The following is a 25,833-nucleotide window of genomic DNA, read 5'->3' on the forward strand; positions in this document are numbered from 1 at the left end:
GCAGATTTGTGTGTTTTTCGATATTATTTTCATGTTGTGCACCATCTAACATGACGCTAGACTCCATTGACGTCAGCAGTAGCGATCGTCCCGTCGTTCAGGGGAATTGCACAATGTGGCGCTAGCAGGAGATTAAGTGTTGATTTACTGCAGAAAGGTTTGGGGCGTATAGGCCGCACCATGTATGGAGCCTGTGTTCTTGCTGGCAGCTCATCGGCTCAAACAGCTGGCATTGCATCGCATGCGGTTGGATTATAAAAAAAAGTTTCCTTACACATCCCAAATAAGGTTTTATCATTATACTCTCAATATAGCTCAATAATTACACAACCTATTTCTCATTAAATGTGTTCTTGTAGAAACAATACAAAACTTAAGCTACACATTGTTGCACCTGAACAATGACCTCAGCGCCATATTTCACCCAAAATCCTTTAGCAAAACTTCACTTCATCTCCATTTATTTGGTGATATTTTGCGGTTCAGCTTTGCATTGGGAGAGCAATGCAACAGCCACAGTCAGTCACCTACTCACGACCGCACTGTACGTTAAATTTGATGCGGTATAATCATTGCCAGGGTACCACCGCAAGATAAAAGCATTATTTCACGATTCAGCAATTAAAGTTAACCATTTTAACCTCCGCACGGTATGGGTTCGGTGCCTGCGGGGCGATACTGTTTCGTGTGGAAATAAGAATCTCGTGTCACAAGTGCAAATTTCATTAAACCCTCGTTAAAGCGTTTCGTTTGGTGGGTGAGTAACGAGTCTTTCGACGTTTGCTGAAGAGCGTAAATTGGCGAAATGATATTCCGGGGTTCAAAAGATAAAGGTAGATGTCATCACATCCGTTTCGTGAAGTGGAAATTCGTTCACGAGGCATTCGGGAATATGTTACCTTGAAGTGCTTCAAGGCATTTTAAACATCAACACTTACCAAACGTAAGATACCTTGGAGATTGGAGAGAGTTAACCTCAGCATGTACAGTGCTGATGTCTCATAAATCACCTTAAAGTGCCTCACTGAGTCAAACCAGACGCGAAGTTTTCGTTGAATTTTCTTTTTCGTGCTATTAACAACATAATTAATTTAACTCTCTTTTAGTAAACTAACCTCAATAAAGTAAAGCCTCCTGCTCGGACTTCATTTCCCTTGCGGTAACTTTGTACGGAACCAGTTTGTGAACTCTCTAACGCAAAATGCAACTCTCCTGCACCATATTAACCGGACCACCACGACCGTGTAAGATGATTGATCGAATCATAATCGAGACCCGGGTGGCAAATGAGGACCCACTTACCATTGCCGGAGAGAAGGTTGACAGATGAGAGAACAGGACTGAGAAGAAATTAATTAAAATGCAATTTCCTATCAGTGCACTGCATCTAAGCACGGTTCGTATACAATGTTTTATTGATCTGGTATCAGCGCGCGGTGATAAATTAGCAGATTTCACTCCGTAAAACCGGTCCGCGCACTGTTTTGGGAATTAAAATGTCTAACGGCTTACCGCAAAAGCGCACGGAAAATAAAGATATCAACACATTGCATCACGGGTAGCGCTTTACGCTAAACATTCAGCACAACGCGCAATGCATCAATGTGATTGAATGTTTATCCCTTGTTATGAACGATGACTGTTTAAATCGATCGCTTCAAAAGCATAGATCTATTCCATTAGGTGCGCTAACGAAATGTATCGGCAAATCAATCTTCCGCGTCACTTATATATTAATGAATGCAATCCGATCTCGTCCTAAAGTCGTACCAGTATTAATCTGCAAGCTGAAGAAGGGGACTGTACCTTTTAAACCCCGCGAAAGAGACCCTTATTGATACATTGAAGTCAATGAAGTGACCATTGGATGCTTTTGCTTAGAGCCCCATCGCAGATGAAGCCAAACAGATAGCTATAACTGGCGTTTAATGTGAATCACCATGTAGCAGACGAGAGGATCCATCGTTCCCTCGGTCGTTTGACACACCGATTAGCATCAATCATCAGCATCAGGATTGCTAGACGTAACCGAAACCGCTTCCGCAGATGAATATTGATGTGCTGCCCGTGGTTGCAGCGTTTAGTATACTCCAGCCTGCCGTAATACGATGACAAATCGTTTCGAATTCATCCACGTCCCGAGGGCCACTCGTAAGTTTAAGTAAACCAACGCGGGTAAGGTGGACAGAAACATTCCAAATTGCACGCGTAATTGAAATTGGACCTAGCGCACACGACCCAAACGGGTTACGTGGATGTTATTAGTGACGAAGCTTAGATAGGAACATTCATCTTCCCGTCATACTTTGCTGATGTCACGGATGTGCTGTGGATATGGAGGAGGTTCCAATACGCAGGAAGTTCCTTCATCGCATCATCATTTGACAGCTTGAAGAATTACCCGGCGAGTGCTGATGGCACAACGCATTATTCAGCAGAATGCTTCTCATTGTGCTTGTGAGCCTTAGCGTCCGACTAGATCTGCTCTAGAAAGAGTTCACTCGCCCATTGTGGCCCAACGCTCTACTCCAGCGTTGTCAAGGCTGGCGCGCAAGCCACCGGTGCGTATGGAACCGTTCCGACAGGTTCAACCTACAGCTCCACTTTGGCGCAACCTGTACGTATATCTCTCCACGCCGTCGATTTATCTTTGCCGCCTAACAATTCAATTAACATATTAATTACATCGACGCTAAGTGCTAGACGTTGTACCGTCTCAGGAAGGGTTTCCGCTCTGCCCAGAAGTCCGCCTCCCGGTCCGCACGGTACCCTGGGTGTGTGTGTGTTCTGCTGGTGCAGCACGGGAGCCAGCCCGATTGCCACCGGCATGATTCTGGCCACCATTAGACGGCATCGATGTAAGGCTACTGCTGAAATTCGCCGGTTTTCACTGGGGGCTAGCGAAGCAAAAGCCCTTTCCATCACCCAAACCATCGCAACGATCGCAGCTCGCACCCCATTCGGTCTGGGCTGGCTGGAGTGTTGCAATTACCTTTCCTTCCTTTCCGACGACAAGCACGACACTCACGAGACATGTCATGTCCTGAAACGGCGCACTGCAATAAATTATTCTCTACGAGTATGGACCCCCACCCCTTATGGGCCGAGTGATCGAGGAGTCTGCGCGGCAAACCTCCACCGGGAACGAACGAACGCGCGGTGGCGATGATTATCTTCCGGCCGGACGCGTTTCCCTCGATCGACACAGAGTTCAGCCGCACACACGTACGGTGCACATACACCCGCGTAGCAGTGGGGACGGTGGGCGACGGTGGCCGCGTGAATCCGCTGTCGGTCTGCTTACGGGTTTCGATGTTGTTCACGTCGAAGTTTGCCTTTTTCCTGCTAAATACCATCCCGGTTTGATTTCCAATCGCAACAAACCTCTTTGCAGCTCCACGGCTGCTCCGGTCCGGGATCGGCTCGGTATTGGGAGGGTTGCTTTCGTTGCCTTCCTTCGTTTCGATCGAACGCAACCGATTGGCTTCGATTGCGAAACTTGGAAAATGTAATTAAAAGTCAACCGAGCCCCGGAACGGAGCGATGCAATGGGCAAAGGTAATGGAAAGCGCTTTACCTTCGCGACAGGATTAGAAAGATCTATAGCGCGGCAAGCGACGAACCCTCATGCTTGGTGCGCCTTGCGCTAATGAAGATGTAACTTTAGGGGGACATGTTGACGCAGTAAAGTTCGATCGATTTTATTGAACTGTTGCAATTGCAATCCCGCAACAGGGCACACATAAATAGCCTTCGGCATTAGTGCGGTGTAGCACTGTCAGTAGATTAAGATTGTGCGACAGCGGGCATCTCGCAGTCTGCTTAGCAAGTGCATTCTGTTTCCAAGCGGCTATGGAGATCGACGAGACTTTAATTAAATTGCACATATCGTGCGGATCGACTAGTGATCGTAGAAAATTAACTCAAACGATTTAATGTTTACGATTATTTAGAAATAACTGCAGTATTGGTTCTTCATTGGAATTTCTACTTCCAGAGCCAATTTGTAATAAATTAATAAAACAAGTTCTGAGACGACCCATGCCAGATCTGCTCATAATTGGATTCCGGTAGGCTTAAAATTGTTCGGCTAGCCTTTTAATCTCTGTCTGCCGTGAAATTTGTTGTGACAGTAAGAATATCACGGCCACATTGCGGTTGATCCATGCTGCTTGTGATATAATAACGATTCCGAGGTATTAAAAGAATCCACTAACTAACACAATAAGTCAGCTCTATGGGTTGATAATGAGTCGGCCACTTTTTGTCTTGTGAATTGTTACCTTCTGTTGCATGAAAAAAACTGTTGAAACTCGTAACGCATATCATTAGTTAACAACGGCGGTATGATAAAATCTCATGTCGACTGAGGAACTCAGTCCTTAACAGGGTGTGGTCAGGATTTTTTTTCTGCTCCCGCTGTCGAATATGTTTTGAACCGATTAAGAGCACGGCATTTTTTTGCACGTGATTAGAATGTTTTTTTTTTAGTTTTTCGCTTTTTTTTTCTCTCTCTCCTACACCTTTCCTTACTTCCTCCACCCCCCCGTCAGCCTAATCGGCAATGATCCGAGTGCCAAACCTTAACGTATTTTGCCCGGGCTCGTAAACCATCAGGGTCAGCAGCATCAAATGTGGTCCAAAATGTACGAAACATGCGATCACCGGCAGATAGTGGCCGCGCTGACAACTTCCCCGCCAAACTGATTATAGGGTTTAAAAAACCTTCCCACCCCTCTAACGGACATTGCGGGGTGTACGGGACAGGGTGGTCCAAAATTCCAAAACGTAAAAATAAAACACAGCCACAAACACACGAAAACATTTTAATCGCACGCTCTACGAAGTGAGATGTTTGGCCATTTGTTGTTGTTTTTCTCGATTTCTTCTTCCTTTTACCTGTTCAACTTTCAATTTAGTTGTTCTCTGTACCCACCCGCCCAGGGTTTAATGGTGCTGTGTGTGTGTGTTTTTTTTTGTCTCAATCGATCGATTTTAAGATAAAATCGACATTGGTGGAATTCAGACCACCGAATACGGCGGCCTTCCTTTCGGTGCAAGAGTTTCCTTTTGGATCTCTGCCTGTTTTTTGCTCTCCAGCAAGCTGGTTTTAATTTTTATGCACAAAAAATGACTACTAAGTGAATTTTAATCGATCAGAAACATTCCACAAGAGAAGAGATATTGTCGGTCAGATTCCAAACATCATCTGGAGGGGAGGCCTATTGTTCCTATTCAATCAGCTCGCTTTCCTCCATTGACAAAGCAAAATTATCTCATTCTGGTGCAAACGTGTCACAATTAGGGCCTTCTAGTTAACGAGTCCTGTCGTTGTGTGGTGGGTAATTGGGAATAAAACGAGAACAATTTTTCCGAGCTGACGACCCGAACACGTGCAGCACAACTTCAACCCGAAGCAACCGGAGCCAAATTGCCCAAGGGTATCGTCCAGGAGCGACGAACCCCATTTTTTAAAAATCTCCTTTCGTCCATCCTTAAAGTGTCGCACGATTTAGTTTCGACAACGACGAAAAACTTCAACTTCACCCGATCGCTCGATCAAAAGACAATATCGTAATTATGGCGTAAAATTACACCTCTCGTCACTGTTTAACTTGCGGCAAACATTTTCTCGCCGTATGCTTTCATGCCGGGAGAACCCAGAGCTAAAGATCTTGTACGACGATGGCATGCCCCGCAGCACCACCAGGCAAACCAAAGTAGTGTTATCAATTTACGTGCGGTTGACATTCCGCGAGTGTTTTCACGTTATCCGCGAAAAACAATGCCACATTCAAGGCGGGTTTTGGTATGTTTAATTTTTAGAGTTGCATTTTTTGCACACCGAAGCCACCTAAATGTTGCACCTCTCTCGGTTTGTTTTGGTTGTTGATGTTTTCCCCAACAAGAAAAAAAAGCCAACACGCACATCAGCATCTCCATTGTTTCGGCTGTTGTGTGAATTGATGTTAAGAAATGCAAAAGGATTTTATTGGTCGCCAAAGAATGCTCGATGGAGATATTTATTGCACACTTATTGTAGCGCGCGGCATACTGCCGGTACGATTGTATTAAAAGAGCATATAAATTTTATCACTTGCATAATATTATGGGAAAGCAGTGGATAGTGATATCAATAGTTTGGAGGTATTTATTGAAACTTTAACAAACAATCCAATAAAATTAACTTCATATTATAATTAGTGTTGTGCTAACTAAATCTTTTGCGAAAAGTAATTCATTTGAGTTAAGAAGAGTCAATTGAATTATAACTCAACACATTAGTTGATATAATTTTTGATATAAGTATATTAAATTAATTTGAGAACTTTTTCCACTGTAATATTTTAATAAATGTTGTCAAATGAATTATGCAGCAGCTTGATGTCTTTCACATGTCTTAATGCCGATCGAACCAGCTTTAACTTCAATTTTAACACTAACAAACACAGGTAATTGAAAAGTTGACCCACCGGTCAACATTTCAACCACGCTGCAAAACATATCTGTTCGTATCCCGAAGGCAATGCTGATAATTAATAATTAACCCCAAACTCCTTCGCTTTCCCCGCCTTTGTCCAGCGTATTTCGGTCGATATTTTTTCTCTCTCCCGCCATCCTTCATGCAGACAAATGCTGCCTACTGTTGGGTTTTGATCCGGTTTGAAATTCCGTTTGCCGGTGGTCGATGGTGGCAAAGTGTGCGTTGATGCCGACGGTGGCATCCCGTCCATTTATCATTACGGCCCGGTTCCCCCACCCGAACAGCACGTCGCCGGGAGTATGATACGCAAAACTGGTGCGTATCCAGCTTTTTGCTGACGCTGGGGGTGTTTGGGTATAGGGGTTTTGTGTATGATCGGATCGTCGCTTTGCAAAACCACCTGCGAACGAGGGCGAGAAGTTTGTACCATGTCAACGCGCGGATCGGTTTCCATTGCGGTTGCGCTGCTAGGAGTTCGTGCAACGTGAGCTTGCTGTGAAATTGAACTGTCTCAGGGGGCTTATCTTTTCGAAACGACTGAAGAAGCAATTAAATCCCTATGTATACGCATGGAAGGACAGGGGTGCCTTTTTCGCCTAAAACATCCAACACGTTCCACTTCTAGACACGAATCGGAACAGAACATCGGGCAATATTTCATCTCTTATCATTCGGCCACATCCTACGCCCACATGAGGTCAACCATCTAACAGAAAGCTTTCCATAACTCATAGAATGATATAAATTGCTCATAAAACGTCCACTCCCTTAATCGCTCCCTTTTCCGCTAGAAAGCGAAACAGAATTGCAATCTTACACGGCGAAGAAAGCCGCAAAGAGCCTGGCTATCGATAGAAGGCGCACGAGCAAAGTGGTACACCTTCTGCCGATGGCATAAATTAAAATGATAAATTGATACCGCATAGCTAACTTCCCAACATTCCCGGTGTTTTGCGTTTTGCGTTGCACAACGCGCTTGTCGCGTTGAACATGCAATTAGCTTTTGCCAACATTATGCGCGCGCGCGCGTAAAATGCAACGCAAACAACCTTTAGCGCTGGGCACGAACACAAATCCATTCGGCATTCACCTGGCCGCATGCTGTTTTAACTACGCATGTCTATTCCGTTTCGTTGTGAACGTTGGTTTGCTGCTTTTTTTTTCATTTGCTGCAGATGAATGATGGAAAGGATGGTAAAGATTCCCCGCTGGTTGCATTAGATTGCTGTAAGCGTGCAATTATTTCCCGGCGTGGTCCTATTTTTACTGTGGATCTTGATTCCATTATGAAACATTTAAGGGTCAACCGTGAAAGCAAATTTATGATTTTGTTTCACGCTGGAAATGCATCTTTGAAATGCGAATCCCCCATTACCCTAATGCTGCTAATCGTTCAATCTAAACGGCAATGTAATGCCCTTTAGCGCATTAAATTTGTCAACCAAACGATGAAGATAAACGGCTCGTGTGCAAATCGGGTTAAGAATTCGTATCGTTTCGGACGACAAAACACCGATCGAAATGGCTTGCGGACGATCGCTATCGGTGTGGTAAACAGGGCGACAAATAGTCATCTACGAATGCGATTAACGTTGCGTCCGCAACCCACATGTGCATAAGTTTCGTTTAATGGACCAGCTGCTGCATACATGAATAATTGAATTTTTCGCTAAAACCTCACACTCCAATCGTCCTGTTTTATTTCCTTTACGAAGCGAACATGCGAACGATTTGCGAGGGGTTTTCTTCCGTTATCACACTCATCAGCTTGCGATTGAAATTCAATTGCGTCTGCGCACACGCGCCCATCTACTCCCGGGGTGTTCGCTTAGTCATCGCTGTAAACCGTGTGGATCTTTTATGCATAAACTACCCCATTTCTCCCGTGTCCGGGATGTACTATCGGGTACAAAATGTTCGCTTTGCGAAATGGTTGTTTATTTTATCTTCAATCGAAACCGCGCCACTGCTTGGCACAGTGAAACACATCCCTTTTCGTGCTGCCGTCGGACAGAGACGAGCGAAATGCACGTGATCGTACCACCGAACGGATCGTTCAATCAATTATCGAATTACCGGAATGTCAAAATATTGCACCATCGCATTAATGGGTTCCCGTGTCGTAAAACGTCAATAATCCGCATAAACAACGAAGACGATGTAGCCCCGTTGGAAGAGCCATTATCGTTCGGCATTAATCGGTGCCACATGGTGCGTGAATTAGGGAAGCGAAGCGGAGAATCACAGACCGGAGAGACGCTTAAAATGAAGTCCACAAAAATGGCGTAAAATAATAATCACGATATTTATATGTACATGGGAAGAGTCTTGGGATGAGCTACCTATTTGATTTTTTTTTAATTTAATTTTACACCTTAGTTAATTATTAATTAGTTCACATTATGTTTGAGAAACTCGTAACGGTCAATTTAAAAACGACGAGTCTTCATGATTCCAAATCCAATCTAGTAGCCTTTCCGGAAATTCGTCTTGTTTATTATTAAATTATTGACAGTCGTAGTAGGCGCTCTAGAAAATAAAACGTCCAAAAACTCAATACTAGTCTGTTTTTTGACGTTTGACGAAAGCAAAGGCTTTACTTGTGCAAAAGTGACCCAAAGTTAATAGAAACATGTCCGCACAACGATGGATACACTGTGGGCTCTGCAGCAGACTGATGGTAAACAAGGAAACAAAATTCTACCATCTATCCTGCACGGATATACTGTGCCGGCCGTGCATGGCGAAAACAAACCGTGGAACTAGCTGCCCCATATGCAACAGCTCCGTACGTCAGTTTACCGAGCTCGGTGATGGTATGGGCAGGCGGGAGAAGATACTTTACCATCCGTTACCGGTCAGCTTCTACCAGCTCGCCAGCCAAACACTCATATTCCAGCAGAAGCATCGATCGAATCTCGTTCGGGCAATACTGAAGGCACGCGCATCGTTACGGCGTCTCGACGAGCTGGAAGCGCAGATACGCCAGCGGGTTATGGAAACACACACCCGGTACGAAAATATGCGCCGATTACGTCGAACTTTGCAGGAAAGCATGCGCAAAACAATGGTTGCGGGTGAACGAAGAAACACGACAGCCGATACCTTGTGTCCGGTAGCAATGGGAACAGTTCCACAGCGCAGGATGTCTACATGTACACCGTCGCTGCAACCAGCAGTCGTAACTCCTGTGCAGTCTCAGCGCAGGTTTTCCATTGATTCGTTCTACCTGGTCGATAGTGTGAAGATGTCGCAGGCAAACAATTCGAATGATTCCGGCATCGGTGTAACACCTTCATCGGATGCTAGTTTTGTTGGGAGTGGCCGTTCCATTTCAAGCAGCACCCCGACGACGATAACTCCCATTCCTGCCCCATACACTGCCCAACGACGCATGTCTGTTGGAGTCGGTGCTTTGCAAACGAACTTCACACCCTTCAAAGCACCCCGAAGATACTCAACAGATACGGTTAATCAGTTAATGGCGGGGAAAAGTTTTAACGGAAGTAGTAGTATGTCCAATACTGGAGGTACTGGAGGCACCTTAACCAGTTCCTTATTCATTGGACCTAAACCTTTTACAACCGTGAGTGAGTTTTATTCCAACAATAAAAAATGATTTCAAAGGTATGACACTTATTCAATGGTTGTGTATAAGTACAATAATTATACCAGTCTTAAAATGACTATTTTTTACATCTCTCCTCAATGGAAATGGATGTCCAACATGATATAGTCATACAGAGCTGTCTACTCCAAAGTCATAACCATAAAAACGGAAGTCAACTGGTCACGAATCGCTCCTACAAAGTACATTATTAGACGAGAGATGTGAAAGTATCCGTATAATCGTTGTACTTTGGCAGTAACTACCTGCTAAGGAGCTCCCAGCCATTTGGAAGAGCACATGGAGAGCATTAATAGAGTAACAGCTTGTTTTTTTTTTCAATCAAAATGAATATCGTATAAAATAATGGTAAGGTTTAAATGATCACGACACATAGATACATCCATTAGGCACTGCGCCACACCACCTGCTAACCTCGCTCAATTCAATCAGGCTTGTATTAAGACATTCAACCAGGTGCAGGATACTATTAATGCTAACCTCAAAGTGCTCACCGTCAGTGCTATCCCTGCTAGTGATTAGATTACCCTGCTCAAGTGTCTGAAACAGAACGCCCAATTGCCAATCGAAAGCGCTACCAATAAAGCGGGCTAAAAATGGGCCATAAACCACTGTAACCAGTACCAGTGAGCGTGCGACTGCACAAGCGCTGGAGGTTCACAAACGACCTGGCAGACTGTTGCACCATTCGGTAGCGATTGCACCGTGCGTCGATAATATAGGTTCATTTATTTCATCCCTTGCAGCGTACAAGCAAAAGCTATAAGAGCTACGCCGCCCAGGCACGCAGAGGGCCACCCATTGGAAAAACTGTGCTGGCACGTTTGCTTTTTTTCCCCTTTGGTATGCTCGCAAAGCACCCGTATCGACCGTCATAAATGTATCGGAGCTTTGGTGAACGAAACCCCAACGCCCGGGTGCGCATATTGCGTGCCAAGGGATATTTTGTTCTACGCGAAGCTGGTGGTGCGTTTCGTCCAATTGCCGGCGGGGATGGGAACGGTACTGGACGACGTGGGAAGTGGGACGTGGTCAAGGTGCCTTCCTCGGCAAAGCTAATTCAAAGGCACAGCCCGGGCTAGAGACAACCGAATGGACGGCCGCTGGAGGAGGTCAATGTGTGTACGATCACTTTTCTCGCATGGAGTCGCGATGTCCGGACCAGAAATCATGCACGCTCGGTACTCGGTGCATGTATGCATTAAATCAATGACAAGTAATGCGTAGCCTACGGGAATCGTTTCCCCGTTGTCGAACGGGTCCGATCCGAACCCCAACCTCTCCCCGGTGCACATGCCTTACTATCAAATTAAGCACGAACCTACACGGTTGCTTCTTCCGCCGTGTTTGTGCCCGGGGCTGGTGCTTTGTAGGTAAATCAGGGAGCATAATTTCTGCGCAATCTCTCCCGGCATTTGCTCATCAAATACATTCACGCGTGGTTTTGCGGGAATTTTCCGATCGGTGTCTGACGTGCCGTAAACGACCCCGTCTGGTCAAAATGCTTTCTACTATCAACTCTTCGTTGACATTGAAGTAAATGTTTCCGTAATTATAAAACCCTTCCGTACAAGGTGCTCTCTCTAATGTTATTCCTCCGATGTCTTCCGTCGGAAAAACGCCAGCGAAAATCCGATCAAGGGTGGCTCGGCGCTTAAATCGTGAAATGAATCCATCTCGCTCCACAGCAAACGCACATAATGAGTGCATTCGTCGGCGTGCAACGCCGTGCAGGAAGGGGTGTGTTTATCGCACCGTGAGTGAACTCGTGACTGGATCGTAAAAGAGGGTTGGTCTCAATGGCTGCACCAGCGGAGATGGAGATGGCGATATCGGAACAGTCACAGCAGGGAAACATTCCCCCGCCGGTGAGCGCGATCTGTACGAGCGCCATCTGCGCCCGACTCGTGTGTCCTTCACGTGCGCCAAACGTTGTCACGTGATACGCACGCTGGGGCTAGTGGGGGCCACGCATCAAGTCCGGTGCGAGGCAGCGATTGGACAGTTTGGTAAATAAATCACTGACCGTTCGGGCGAGTCGCACGCAGCCAGTACTCCCCACCAACGTGGGCGCTACCAGGTGACAGTAGCGAAGACAGGTGGCCGAATGGCGGTTGTATGTGTGTGTGTGTTTGTGAGTGTGTCTGTTGTCTCCTTCGAGCCTTGTGCGGGTAAGGTGCGATATTACATAACCCGTGCGTCAATACGATTAGTTAGTAGCGCCTTCGATCGCGAATGCTGTGCGATCGCGAATGCAGTGACTGGGTCGGGTTTATTGCTTCGGCACGACAAACCATTGCCTGTTGTGGCTGTACTGTGTGAGCTCACCAGTTGGGTGTATTAAAAGCATAGCGCAAAGACAGCATACTTCGCATGAGTTGAGCCTTTTACAGTGCGTAACGTAACATTTACCACAGATTTAGTAGCTGCTTTTGACAGGACAGTTTTTTGATAATATTTTACTTAAAGATTTTGAGATCACGAAGCATTATTTAGTTCTGTTTCTGTTCTATCACTCCATCTGTTTGAGACTACCACGCCTCATCTGTCCATGTAGACGACCTAAAAGTACTTTACGGTTGGCTAGGTTGTCTGGTGTCATTCTCATGACGTTAACAGCCCACCGGATCCTTGAGAGTCTAATACGCTGTACGACAGTGTGTTCGTCGTACTGCTAATAGATTTCTTCATTGTAGCGACTCCTCCATTGTCCTTCCACACATACGAGGACAAAAAACTTTCTAAGTTGATGATAATCATAGGGGAACAAAGATTTAGGTAGATGGCTGACAGTACAGGACCATACAGAAGCTTGAAATCAGACCATCAAACCGGATATGCAATTCTTGTCAGTTTGTAATAAAAAAAATATTGTAACGTGTTTCTAAACCACTTTTTTAAACTCATCTTCTTCTAAAAATCCTCAATAAGGCCAACATGTCACCGCATTTTTTAACAATTTTATTCCTATGATAATTTTTGTATTATTTTACTATTATTTTTTCATAAAAAGCATTGTTTAAATGCACAAAAACATATGTTGAATTAGTGGAAAACTTCCGATGTTTTATCTTGGCCCCAGACAGAAATGGCTGAAGTACCATTTTGAGATACAGTGTATATTCGGTGACATAAATAAAGAAAATAACTTAATTGATTAATTTTCTTCAAGTTTCTTTATTTGTATGGCTTGATGTAAATTCTTCATAATTTTATTGATACTCACTAAATCAGTGCACCTATCCTTGTATAGGCTTATAAGAAAAATGTCATATTTAATAATATGCTACAGTTGAAAGCTTGTATCTTTACCTCGGCCAGACCTCTATTGACATAAAGAATATTTAGGGACGATTAACATTCTAATGCGGTAAAGCCTTTGGCTGAGTTCGTGTTTACTTAACGACACGCCGCGATCTACCACCGCTGGGGATTATTATAAAACAATTGTCGAGCCGTGCGTTGACCGTGGACGGTCGACGGTGCGTTTACAGCTGGCCCGAAGCTATTAGTTTTACTACCAATCCATGTTTAGTTCATACATCCCTGTGCACCGTTTTCCCTTCCTATCCGATAATACCCCTTGTAAGGTCGCTTCTAATAAAGACTCTTTTGGATGCCAAGATGCCGATGTGATCTTTGGCGTACTCTTGCTGCCTAGCGACCCCAAGTACTGTCGTTTTCCTTTCGATTTGGTTGACATAAACCGGGTGATTGGAGAGGGAAAACAGACTCGCTGCGGGTGGATGACTACAGCCTCCTTTCGAGCGCCCTCTTCTTGCCCGCACCTCCACAATCGATTCCGGTGGTCCGCTCCACCGTGGACCGCGCGCAGTGTATGACGTGCATTATTAATAACGCGCAACCTCCACAAGCTTCCACCAGCTGTGTTTGTTTCATGTTGTTCGCGATTGATCATACAACGCGACCCTGGTGACATTCTAAGCAACCCGACGACCGGGATTAGTGTGCGGCGACGGGGTCGAACCTTCGCTGTCGAAAACGGTTGGCAGCCAACATGAATGGTGAGCCGCGAAATGAAGTGAAACCGCGCTCGGAACCGTCACTCCGTGACAATGTGACAATGAACACGATGAAAGACACGATAGAAAAATCGCACCTGAAAGCGCACTGTTGTACGGGGTTGACTGTGTGGAGCCTTTGAAACAATTTAATTGGAACGCGATTCGCGGCGGTTTTGCTTCCTTTTCTTCGCGAAGATGATGCCATGAATCTTGTGATGGGATCTCTGAATGTGTACTGTGGGGAGAAAAAAAAACTATTGTATCAGACAAACCCAGAAAAAACCCCAACCAGTGGAAGAAAATGCGTCAAATGTTGCAGATGATCAATAATTTCGATCCGTTCATTTCAGCTCGATTGAACGCGACATCGTCATCGAGAACGGTAGCCGATCGATCGTTTGGACCTGATCGAAGGTAGATCAGGGTCACGAGCGACGGTGAATCACAGCGTCGACCGCAAAGACGACAGGTCACATGATGATGGCCCCGCTCAGCCGGGAGGCTTAAGATTGGGGGGAAAACCCCACGGCGACAAAGGTCAGCGTGATGAGCGACTTCAGCAGCACCGGCCTGCTTGAAAAAGCCGAAAATCATGCACTAATTGGCTGGCGCGATGTTTATACGTGCCGATTGATGAAGCGGTAATAAGCAAACGGGGTTTTGATGGGACTTTCTGGGCTGGCCGCGGCACAAAAGACTTGAAACAGTCGGCAAGCGACGAACCCTTCCCGCCGCAGCTGGGAGGTTAGAACAACAGGGCTACATCCCTATGCGCTGCTCTGGCGCAGTGGGCAAACGGAGTAATGATGGTGTGCCACACACTGGTAAGGTCATCCCGCCTGCGGTGTCCTCTGGTTGGTTACCTATTAACACCATCCGATTGTTTGATTGTTTTGTTGTAGTTTTGTTCGCTTCCTATCGAAGGTTACCCATCCTCTCGTGCTGTGGAAGTTTGATGAATGAATGTAGTACACGGCGCAGGCTGATTCAATAAACAACGGAGCAGTGTTATTTTTGAGCTTGAGCTTTTGTTTCCTTCATGGCGTTGTGTTTTTGTTAGATTCCACGCATGCCAGAACATTATTTATGTCCTGAGGGGGATATTGTGTTCGTTTTTTTTTGTTCCAACGCCAAATCCCATTACCCATCATCACGAGCCACTTGTTTACTGGGTCGAAGGTCGAAAGGGTTCCCGGGGTGTTACTAAATCAAACCTCCACTGTCATGTCTTGTCCGATAGGGGACAATTATTGAATTATGTTTCGTGCATCTATAATTAAGAAGTTATGCTGCAGCACCGCGCGGGTTTGGCGCGGTGAAGAATATTGAATTTTAATTACGCGTCTCACTCAATGGCTCGTTAAAGATCGTACGCTGGCTGCAGTGTGTCATTTGGCTATCGAGGTGTATTTATAAAACAAAACCTCAATGATGGTCATTATTTCACGCGAAATATACAATTATGCGAAATACCTATAATATGTGCTTAAAACGAGAAGCAAATAATCTAATTATAATTGTTGACTATATTCTGACGCTGTGGATAAACGAGTTCTGATTAAGAATATTTTGCGTTTTGGGCTGAAATAGTTCGAACTGCTACGTGTATTCTACATGATTAGAAACATGAATTAAATAGGAGCAGAAGAATAACAAATAAAACCCCCAAGCAAAATAGCTTCTGATCTCGAGTGTTTTTTTAGCGAAGCGACAGATCGTTAAGCAGTTTAATTTGTCTGAAGCTTATTCGTATTGTTTTTCTATCTGTCATGTGCGGTTCGCTTGTCCTAAAAACCCTAATACACAAAGAAAATAACCAACAAGATCCGTCCGATGGGGTGCAATTCCAGACACAAAACCAGTGGCTAAAGCATCCAGTAAAAGCTCACGTTCAGCAACACCAAACAGCAATATAAACAGTCTAAATAGTAAAGTTATATGTTCGCACGATCCGTGATCGTGTCCCAAAAATGGCACAGAAGCACCAAAACGCTAACAGAGAATTGTGTGTCGTAAACCTTGGCTGTTGGGAAGTTTTATATCCCAGAGGGAGACCAGAAGTCTTTACGTCCTAAATCGCGGTTTAGGACACGTTACTGTCCTTTTCCCTGCTATCTGTGTGATTTTCAGAACTGGTTTCTCGATCGTTGATGAATTGGTTTGGTTTAAAGCGGAGATCTTTTCTACAACAAAAAATTTCCACTCACTTTGATGCACACAGGAAGAGCTGAGTGTGAAGATAACAAGCAATTTAGGAAGATTTTGTTGTGTGCCAAATATCCAGAGAGTTGTGCAATAAAAATGGAAACAAACTACTTGTTTTTCTGAGGATGTTGCTGGTGATGAGCTTTTGCTGACAACACTTAGCAATAAGACATCTAATTCTGGATGCTTCGATAAGGGAGAAGGTGGTTCTACGGTAGATATGGTATATAAAGCAATGAGTTGTTGGAGAATCATTTTAAACTAGAGATGGGACAATTAAAATCCTTTCAACGATTTCATACGGAGTTAAAAAGTTAGAATAAACATTTATCACTTCAACTCACGCTTGAAGATTTCAATTTCAAGTAAGCGAACAACCGAATCCCGAATTGACTCACACCAAAGTTAACTCATCATTGAAAACGTGAGTAGAAAGTCGTCGTGAAGAGTTATCTCCATTGTTTCTAATGATTTAATTTTTTGTGCATGAGTTTCTGTGTGAAGTCGCAAAAATTTTTTAAATACTCTTCTTGGAGTTTTGAATTAACTCACTCTCTAGAAAGATGTAAATCGTTCATCCATTCTGACTCATTGTGCACATCACTACTTAAAGCACTCCAACCAAGCCCACTGGTCGCAAGCATATCAGTGACACTTGAAGTTTGTTTGCACCAACGTAAGGGTTAATTAACGTTGCAAAAACTATTCTTCGCTTCCGACCAAGTGGCATAAAATGTAGCTCGTGCCATGTCTTGATCGTACAGTGATGTTCCACCGAAGATCTTAAGCACGCCAAGATGAATGTTACAGATCAGATAGCTTAAACCCGCAATCCGACACACCAATCTCACCGTCCATCGAAAGTTTTAACGAGCATGCTCTAATTTTACCACAGCATACCCCGAATTTTCAGGCATCAAAGTGAACCTGTGTCGTAAAACACTATCGTTGGCGGCTCCCTGTAACGACCAGACCAAAAACATCCCCCTCCGGATGTGGGACTACGCGGAGTGGCCGGCCTTACCAGGCGCACTTAACGCACACTGATTGGATCAACCATAAAGGAAAGTAAAGAACGCTGCTTTAATCTTATCACAGTTTAATTGCGCCGTTAAAGCCAGCTTTTATGGACCATTTCCCAAGGTTTGGCGGTTTGGTGGGGTGGTTGGTGTCCATATGGTTGTAAGGCAAGATTTGGAGTATCGCACCGACACAGCTGTACAAACTGTGCAGAAGGTAAAAAAAACGTTTTAGCTACAAAGCAACACAACAACAAAAAATTAGCACAGCAAGCTCTGGAATGGAACGAAATGTTTGGCCCCATCAAAGCAACCCCAATGGAAACATGTGAATTCGCGCATTTTACGACAGTTCTTCGCAACCATAACAGGGAGGGGTACCGAAAGCACTATCGGTGCGAGATTGTGATCACCTTCGAATATTCCGGTTCATCTCCCCCTGCTGGGAAGCGATAATGGCATACCCACACTCGGGTAGGAATGCTGGTGGTTAAGATTTTATTGTTTGCCACAAATTGATCAAATACCGGTACGATGCGATCCACTTTCAACGAGATCGCACCGCAGACAGTTTGCAATCGCGATTGTGAATACGCTAAATGGGATGGTAATGGTCACATTCCTACCGTACCATTTCATCCACCCCACAGAGGACCCTTTTTGCGGACCGATCTCCTCGCACACCTCGGGGTATGGAATTGTTTTCATTTTGATCGGCAAAGCCGATTACGGTGCACGTTTTACGGCAGTTTACTGCAAATCTCCCGACACACCAAACATACGGCCACACCTTTCCGGAGAGATTTCTGCTGCACAAATGCAATTACTATCCCATCGTTTCATGGGGTCTTTTCTTTAATAAACCGAGACAATTCGAGGATTGTGGATTGCGCTCCCATTAGGGTGTGCGTGGCAATGGTTGATTTACGAACCGTCACGATCATGTTAATCCTCCCGAAGCTCCCGAACCACCAACCGAACCGCGAGTGTGTCAAGATCGTGAGTTACTAGCGATTCTTTTTAGCGAGAGAGAAGTGAGGCAACGAACCCAACCTTCTTCCAGAAGTCCCAAACATCGCTGGGACATTATTGTCGTAACCCACCCCCGGTCAACAGGTATCATGCTACACCACAATTGCAACGCAGGCAGATTTGCGCCCGCGGAAAGAAACAATATAATTTACCGACCATTATCACAACCCCCACGCACCGTAACCGAGTGGCGAACATGGTTATAATTTTGACAACATTATTTCCATCCCACGAGGGAAAGAGCGAACGGGGAAAATAATATCCGAATCGGTGAGAATTCACCCTTTTTTTTGGCACCGGTCAACTTCAATGGTGCATCGAAAAATTCATTCTATGCCCAGCTTTACGACACCACACGGTTCGAGTTTCGGTAGTTTGCCAACGCCAACGAACAGCCACGGTGCCGTTCCGGGAAAGTAATCCTCTTGGGATGTGATTTTTTTATTACATCTTAGCGGTTCAAAATTTTTAAACCTACCGCTACGCCATGATCCAGTGAGAAGCACTGCCCGGGACGAATCGTGATGATCAAAATTTTAATTGCGTTTATGTTGGTAATTTCGCTTCCTCGCAGAACCTCCATCCGAGCAACGCGGGAAGATGTGAGGGCTGTTCACCAGGGGAACCGTGTGATTATGGGTATTTAACGATGAGTAAGTACGTTACGTTCCGAGCGTATAAGTGGATAAATACATAAGACAAATGCACAAACAAACAAATAAACAAGCTAATCAACACCGATCGTCGTGCGCGAGCGTTGATACGGTTGCGTGCGTTGCGTGCATTTAGGTGCTTTATTATCTTTACTTTTATTTACTTTACACTTCGTTTCTTTCGATTGCGAATATTATTTGTTTTTTTTTTTTTGTACAAAGATTTTCTGTTTTATTTATAACAGGTTAGCTTAATTTTAATTTATATTCTTAGTTTATTTTACTCGACTTATTGAATTTCTATCAATACAGGGTTTCTATGTATAGCAAAAGATAATTAAATCAATTATTCCACTATCATACCTAGTCGTTAATTAAAAATGCAAAAATGCATTGTACAAGACACAAATGTCGTAATACTAGGCTGTTTGAATGTCGATCACGATAAAGTTAACGCATAAAATCATAAATTCTACTCACAACAGTCACCCTCCTCCTGTTGGGCCTTCTGAGGTAGTGATCAGTTTCAATCGTTTCGCACCCAAACGATACGTTTTACGCAACTCTATTGGGTGCGTACTAATAATCTTTTTCTCTCAAGCAATGGAAACCCGCTGTGGAAGAAAAAAAAATTGACGATTAAACAGCGAACGGCTGATATCGGCATGTTCTTTTTTTATTCTCATACCCCTACATATACACGCTATACAGCTTGTCGATGTTGGAATGTATGCTCCCCGAGGCCTCCGAACACGAACATGAAGGAATCTGTTGGACGTGTCGTGCAAATTCCGCAACCACAATCGCAACCGAACCACAAACATCGATCGGTTTCATCCCTTTCCCGATGGATGAAGTTGTACACACTCCAGCCAACACACTGGGACGGCTGGAAGCTTTCGGGGCGAAGAATGGAATGTGCGTCGTGCGTTCGGAGCAACCCCGGACACACCACGCCTGACAACGTTGAACAATTTTCCGGTGTGAAAGACTCCTGCAGGAGCTTGCCGGAAGAAGTCCCACCGTGGCAGATGCTTCCATTCCCCCTCCCATGGCGATGGTCCATTCCCGGGGACCCTGCGGGGAAGTTTGAGGTGAGTCCTGCTTTTCAATTATGCCCTCCTTTACCCCGGACACCATCGAAGGTCCCGCCGTAATTAATAATCGCTAATTGCCGATATTATCTCCAGGTGGATCCCGCCGCGTTACCCATTGGAAGCAGACGGACGCGACCGTTCATTTTTATATTATTGCTTATGCTCCACATGCTACCATCAGGTATGTGTCGAGCCCATTCGGTGTACGCGAGTGGCTATATGCATTCCCCGCTCCCTAACCGGCTCGGTTAGGTATTGTTAATGAAATTGTTGAATATGTTCAATTAACGGTCGTGCCCGTGGCTCCAAACCGGGCCAAAAGATTGATGTACTTCGGGTAGGTGGTGCTGTGCATATGTTTTTGTGGAGGGAAAGAAAGTTTTTTGATCTTCACACAACCGAAGCGCGCGTAAACGTTGATGCATGTGATATCGACCGTAATTTGGAAACAGTTTTTTCGGGTGCCAAAAACAGGATTGATTGATTTGTAGTTTAAAGTACTTGCTTGCAAGAGAATTTACTGAGAAGGGGAGTCGAGAAGATGTTAACATGCGAAGAACATCCATAATTACAAGATGATCGACCAATCGATGGAGGCAACAAGTAGTGTGGTCTTGTTTTGAGTAATATAAAGTCTAAATGAGTAATATATTGAGGAATTGTTAATCAATTAATATATAAATGTTTGAAATCGTGTCCAATAGTGTCACTGGTTGTGTACAAAAAAACGACAAAATTCTTGGAGATGCCGGGTATCGATCCCGGTACCTCTCACATGCTAAGCGAGCGCTCTACCATCTGAGCTACATCCCCCGATACAAGCAGGGCGCTTAATTTTGAAGCGAGTTCTGCAAACAAACAATTCGATTTTAAAGATTAGACTTTTTTATCAACATTGATTGATATTAAGCATTCATTTATCGCAATATCGAATTTTATCATCGCTTTTCAATCTTTCAGATTGATTGCACCTGTCACACATTCATTATTATCATTTTTATCATACAATTCAAGTCCAAATCCCTAAATGGGACAGCTTTTTACCTTCTTCTTGTAATGATCGGTAAGCTAATATCTGAATTGCTGATCTGTTGTGATTTATTCTATCTATATGCGAAGCTTTTCTGCTCTCCATCTTATCGCTTAACGACTGTGACACCGATATACCAATACATAAAACACTCAGAAATAATATAAACCAACCGAAAGAAACTCCACTAGACAACTAATAGAGCGCTTCTGCTAGCCCAACAACACCCTCTCTGCAAACACGTACACCTTTGGCATCTTATCAACCCCTACAGCACAATTGATAAGGGCCCCATCAACGGTATCGGCGTAAAAATGAAGATCTGGTTTGTCGCGATAAAGTGTTCATCACGAACTTAAATCAAACCTTCACCGATCGTGTGCAATTTAGTGTGACTGCAAGGCCCCAAACCACCAACATGCGTATTCTTCCGTGCTGGCGTGATTAAAGCTGTGAAATAGGTTTATCGCATGTGAAGCAACGAAAAGTAGAGTGTGAAAAATGGCTAAAATAGCAACATTATCAAGATTGCCAGCAATGGCTGGCACTGCGACATTACTAGTGCTTTTGTTCGGTAAGATGCGTCATCTACTCGAGCGGTATCAAGAGTGGTTATAGAGAGATATTGATGCAACACGCAAATCTATAACAAATATTTGCATTACCTTATTGTAGTTAGCAATTTAATGTTATTGTAGTAAAACTTAATCTCACAATGCGTGCAAAATGCCTCCTCTGTCGTCATGTTTGAATTCTAAATGGTCAAACCAGCATAACCCGATAAGATAAGCAAATCCCACATCAAAGTGTTATTGCTCAATAACGAGGTTTTAAGTGACTTGGTATTTCGAAGGCTTCGTGCTCTGCTCGTGTGCTCAGTGAGACTGGTTGGCAAGTGGTTTTAATTTGCTTTGTCTATTTCTTACAGCATCGAACGTTCTCGTCGCTGCTAAACAGCAAGATGAGATTGAGTTTACCGATCTGCAACAGTCCGTTCCGGAAGCTAAGACCCTTGATAGCACCCTAACGGATGACTACGTAAACTGTCCTCCTGAAGATCCGATTGCAGAAGAGCTACTTGAAGAGTCTTCATCACCGTCGTCAGAAGTACAGAAACCTGAACCTGGCCGAAAGTTTGATGATTATCCTCCAATAGTAAAGGATGAGCGAGATCGAGTCATTCGGCTGCCTGGAATGCGTCCCCGCGGTGATCCCTCTAATGGGGTGAAGATCATTGATGATCAGGCTGATGTTGAGCTACTGGACATGACGGAAAATCTATCCGTCGATAATGTTGGACGAGTTTTCGAAGCTGAGGCCGAACCATCAGAAGGTTCGGGAGATGATGCAACACAACCGGAAATGCCAGAACCGGAACCAAAAACAGCAGAACTTATACACGTTCCAATACAAAAACCCGCTATTCTAACGGATGATGATTCCGATGTGGAAATCACGGAAACAGAAGGACTTCTGAAGCACCTCAAAGCAAAAACCTTCTACGATCTAGCGGAAGGCGAAACTAAAGCGCAAGGTGTGAAAAAGTTTCTGGAAGACCATCCGGAGGAAATCATTCTGGAATCACCCGACTATCCGAACCCATATCCTAACGTGGTTAATGATTACCGAAAGTGAGTATGCTGCAAGCAGGAGATAATCGTTACCTTATCGCTACGAACGTTTTATCCACTTCAGTTTCTCCGTCGATGGTGGACGTGGTGTTCAGATCACAATCCACGATCTTGATCTCAGTCCGACCACCGACTTCTTGTACATTCGCGCCGGAAACCTGGAAGCAACGGACGAGAAAGGCCCTGTTCTGACCGGCACATACCAGGAGCCGTTACGATTTCTCATTCCACAGACGACCGTGTTCACTATACATTTCGTCGCACAGCAGGACGCCGAGGCGGAGCAGAAACATCGAGGATTTCGACTAACGTACGCTTCGTTCGGCAGTCTGAACTCTCCGACGACACCGACCACGACGGAGGTGATCGTACCGCAGGAGGAGCTACAGTGGACAACGAAGGAAATCGTCATAACACCGACAATGATGGATCTGCCGAGTACCTGGTCGGACATAAAGGAAGCTTTGTCCAACGCAAGCAATAAGTACATCGAGCATCACAACTTAACGTACATGCCCAGTCGGTAGGTATTGAAGAATTGCAGTTGAGGCAATACCCGCTTACACTTGCACTCCTCCATTTTAGTCCGTTCGATGTGAAGCTGCTGGCCCGCAAGTGTCCCGATACGTGGCGAAACTATGAGAACTGTGTCAGCCTGGAATATGCCGTACCGTTGCGTCCCATCTTCTACGAACCATCGGACGATGAGGATGGATCGGACTTTGGCTTTGGTAATAAGTTCCTGCAGAAGGGTTTCATATCGATCACCACGGTCGAAGCCACTGAACCGCAGTACGAGCTGGATGTGCAGAAGCTAGACGAGATGTGGGAAGAGTTCGGCAAACAGGAGCTACTGCTGGCAGGGTACGAGATGTACATTATGCCGGAAAACAGTCGCATTCTGCTGACGTGGATAGGGATCAGCCTTGCGATCGTGTGCACATTCCTGTTTGTGCTGTACATGATTTGGAAGATTGACATCTTCAAGGACTACCGCAGGTGAGAAATGGCGGTCTGGTTTGGTGGGCAACGCATTAAAGTGTGGTTATGTCTTTCTTTGAAGAATTTCTCGCTCCAGCCACGGCATCTCGGTGGACGATGATAAAAATGAGCTGAAGAAGAAAGAGTTTGATATCTCCATGTTCCCGTCACCGCATCAGGTCGTTCCCACGTTCTTCCCCTCCGGGGATCTTTACGGTGCGCCAGAACCGGATGCACAGTACGGTATGTTGAGCTATCGTTAGAAGCCACACCCATCTCGCACCAATAACATTAGCAAAGACAAAAATCACCACCAGTTTGGCTAAATAATGATGGCAATTTTCCACAATTACACACCATTCATGTTCTAATTCTGTTCGCTTCTGGTGCGGACACAATCTCCGGTTCACCACTTCCGCCCGGGGCGCATACGATGGTGATAAAAAGTAATATTTTAAACCTTTTTGGACCTTTCGGGTGTCGTTTTGTAGCGTACGATAATGCGACGATGAGCCAGTGGCCGGAAGACTTCAACGATCCACGGTATCCCGAAACGGCGTTTAGCAACGGGCATCAGCAGCCGCACGGTAATCAGCGAGCCGGTCCAACGCGTCCCTACGAACCCGTCTCACCGATGGACTTATCGCACGCACCGGTCGACTTTAATGGTATGTAAAACGCGGAAGCCCAGTAATCAAGTTATATAACCAAGGAAGATATTTTCGATCAATGTTTTACCTTTTTAATAAGATTTTGTGCTATAAATTAACTCTGCTGTTAAATTTCCAAAAATCGCTTATCTCTGAATCCGCGTATCTCGAGCACTGCCTGTACTTTTCTCAACCAACGGGAAAATTGGTGTTTAAACATTGCGTACCATTCGGCGATTTTCGAGCAAAATTGCTGTACCTGGTGCTACCTCTTCCAAGGATGCTCTCCTGGTACTATACATTCGGAAACTGGTAGTTTTTGAAGAAATTTTTCTGGAATAACGAGAAAATTAGTGCTTAATCACTGCGTATCCTTCAGCGGTTTTCGAGCAAAATTGCTGTATCAGGTGCTACCTCTTCCGTAGATGCTCTCTGGTACCATACATTCGGAAACTGGTAGTTTTTGAAGAAATTTTTCTCAACCATTGGGAAAATTAGTGTTTAAATTTGACCGCCGATGGGATTGGTTGATTGAACGAGACAGTGTAGTAGATTGCAACCTGGTTTGTAGTCATAGTAGGACTTGGAACGGTGTAGAAAGATAGGCCATAATGCTGGGACAGAGACTCCCAAAACTTTCCAAGACCTCCAACAAGTCGTCCAAACTACCTGCGGGAATCCCACCCGCTACCATCGGTGTGTGTCTGATCGTTTGCTGTTACTATGGCCGGTTCTTATCCTGACACAAACGCCACAACAGAACCGTTTGTTTTTGCGAAACATTTACATATCGACGAATTTCAATATTTCGCCACGCTTTATTTTTTTTCTTATCTCCCTCTCTCCTCGGCTTCATTTCATTCCGATCGTCCGATTCCAGCATCGCCCCGTTCCGCGCGTCCTTCGGCCGGGAGCAGAAATAATCCATTTTTATCACCCCGAGGAGGAGGACCCCGTACGTCCGTCGGTAAATATCCACCACCACCGCCCCCGCCGCCCGGAATGAGGTAATAAACTGTGGAACGCGGTTAATTAAAATTATGTGATTTAACGCAATGCGACGCTTCTGGTGAGGAACCTGAAACTGGACCGACATCGTCGGGTTCGCTATTTAGAGCAGAAAAGAACAGAAGAGAGCAACAACAACAAAATAAAGGTCTCCATAAAATAAAGTAACAACCAAGCAGAACTCAAAAATGTCTTGTTTTTGCATCAACGATAACAACACTGAAGGCAGGACCTGGTGTCATTCCCTACCAGGTCGGGTGTACACAGATTAGCATGAAGTCAATTTTCAAAAGGTGGATGAAAACTGCATAACGTTCGCATTTATTATTTGTTGCTTCAATGTTGTTCAATTTTACTCGACCAACGGAAAAATTAGTGATTCATCATTGC

General features: G+C 44.7%; 3 protein-coding genes and 1 non-coding gene across 4 annotated transcripts; 3 read left to right on the forward strand and 1 right to left on the reverse strand.

Annotated features, from left to right (window-relative positions):
• The first annotated feature begins 9,116 nt into the window (after window positions 1-9,116).
• On the forward strand, window positions 9,117-10,103 carry LOC128303253 (uncharacterized). Its single transcript, XM_053040147.1, has one exon. It carries the CDS (start codon window positions 9,117-9,119, stop codon window positions 10,101-10,103), a length of 987 nt encoding a protein of 328 aa, XP_052896107.1.
• Window positions 10,104-19,001: 8,898 nt separating this feature from the next.
• LOC128305957 (uncharacterized) lies at window positions 19,002-20,945 on the forward strand. The gene is made up of 4 exons (XM_053043604.1): window positions 19,002-19,046; window positions 19,758-20,140; window positions 20,237-20,324; window positions 20,848-20,945. Exons 1-4 carry the CDS (start codon window positions 19,043-19,045, stop codon window positions 20,943-20,945), a joined length of 573 nt encoding a protein of 190 aa, XP_052899564.1. The 5' UTR covers window positions 19,002-19,042.
• Trnaa-agc (transfer RNA alanine (anticodon AGC)) lies at window positions 20,884-20,956 on the reverse strand. Its single transcript has one exon. It is a non-coding gene; the product is annotated as a tRNA-Ala (tRNA).
• Window positions 20,957-21,566: 610 nt separating this feature from the next.
• LOC128303240 (uncharacterized) lies at window positions 21,567-25,614 on the forward strand. The gene is made up of 7 exons (XM_053040126.1): window positions 21,567-21,747; window positions 22,102-22,804; window positions 22,869-23,327; window positions 23,390-23,803; window positions 23,868-24,028; window positions 24,277-24,453; window positions 25,316-25,614. Exons 1-7 carry the CDS (start codon window positions 21,675-21,677, stop codon window positions 25,444-25,446), a joined length of 2,118 nt encoding a protein of 705 aa, XP_052896086.1. The 5' UTR covers window positions 21,567-21,674; the 3' UTR covers window positions 25,447-25,614.
• The last annotated feature ends 219 nt before the right edge of the window (window positions 25,615-25,833 follow it).

This window comes from Anopheles moucheti, chromosome 3 (assembly GCF_943734755.1).
Source record: "Anopheles moucheti chromosome 3, idAnoMoucSN_F20_07, whole genome shotgun sequence".
Classification (NCBI taxonomy): domain Eukaryota; kingdom Metazoa; phylum Arthropoda; class Insecta; order Diptera; family Culicidae; genus Anopheles; species Anopheles moucheti.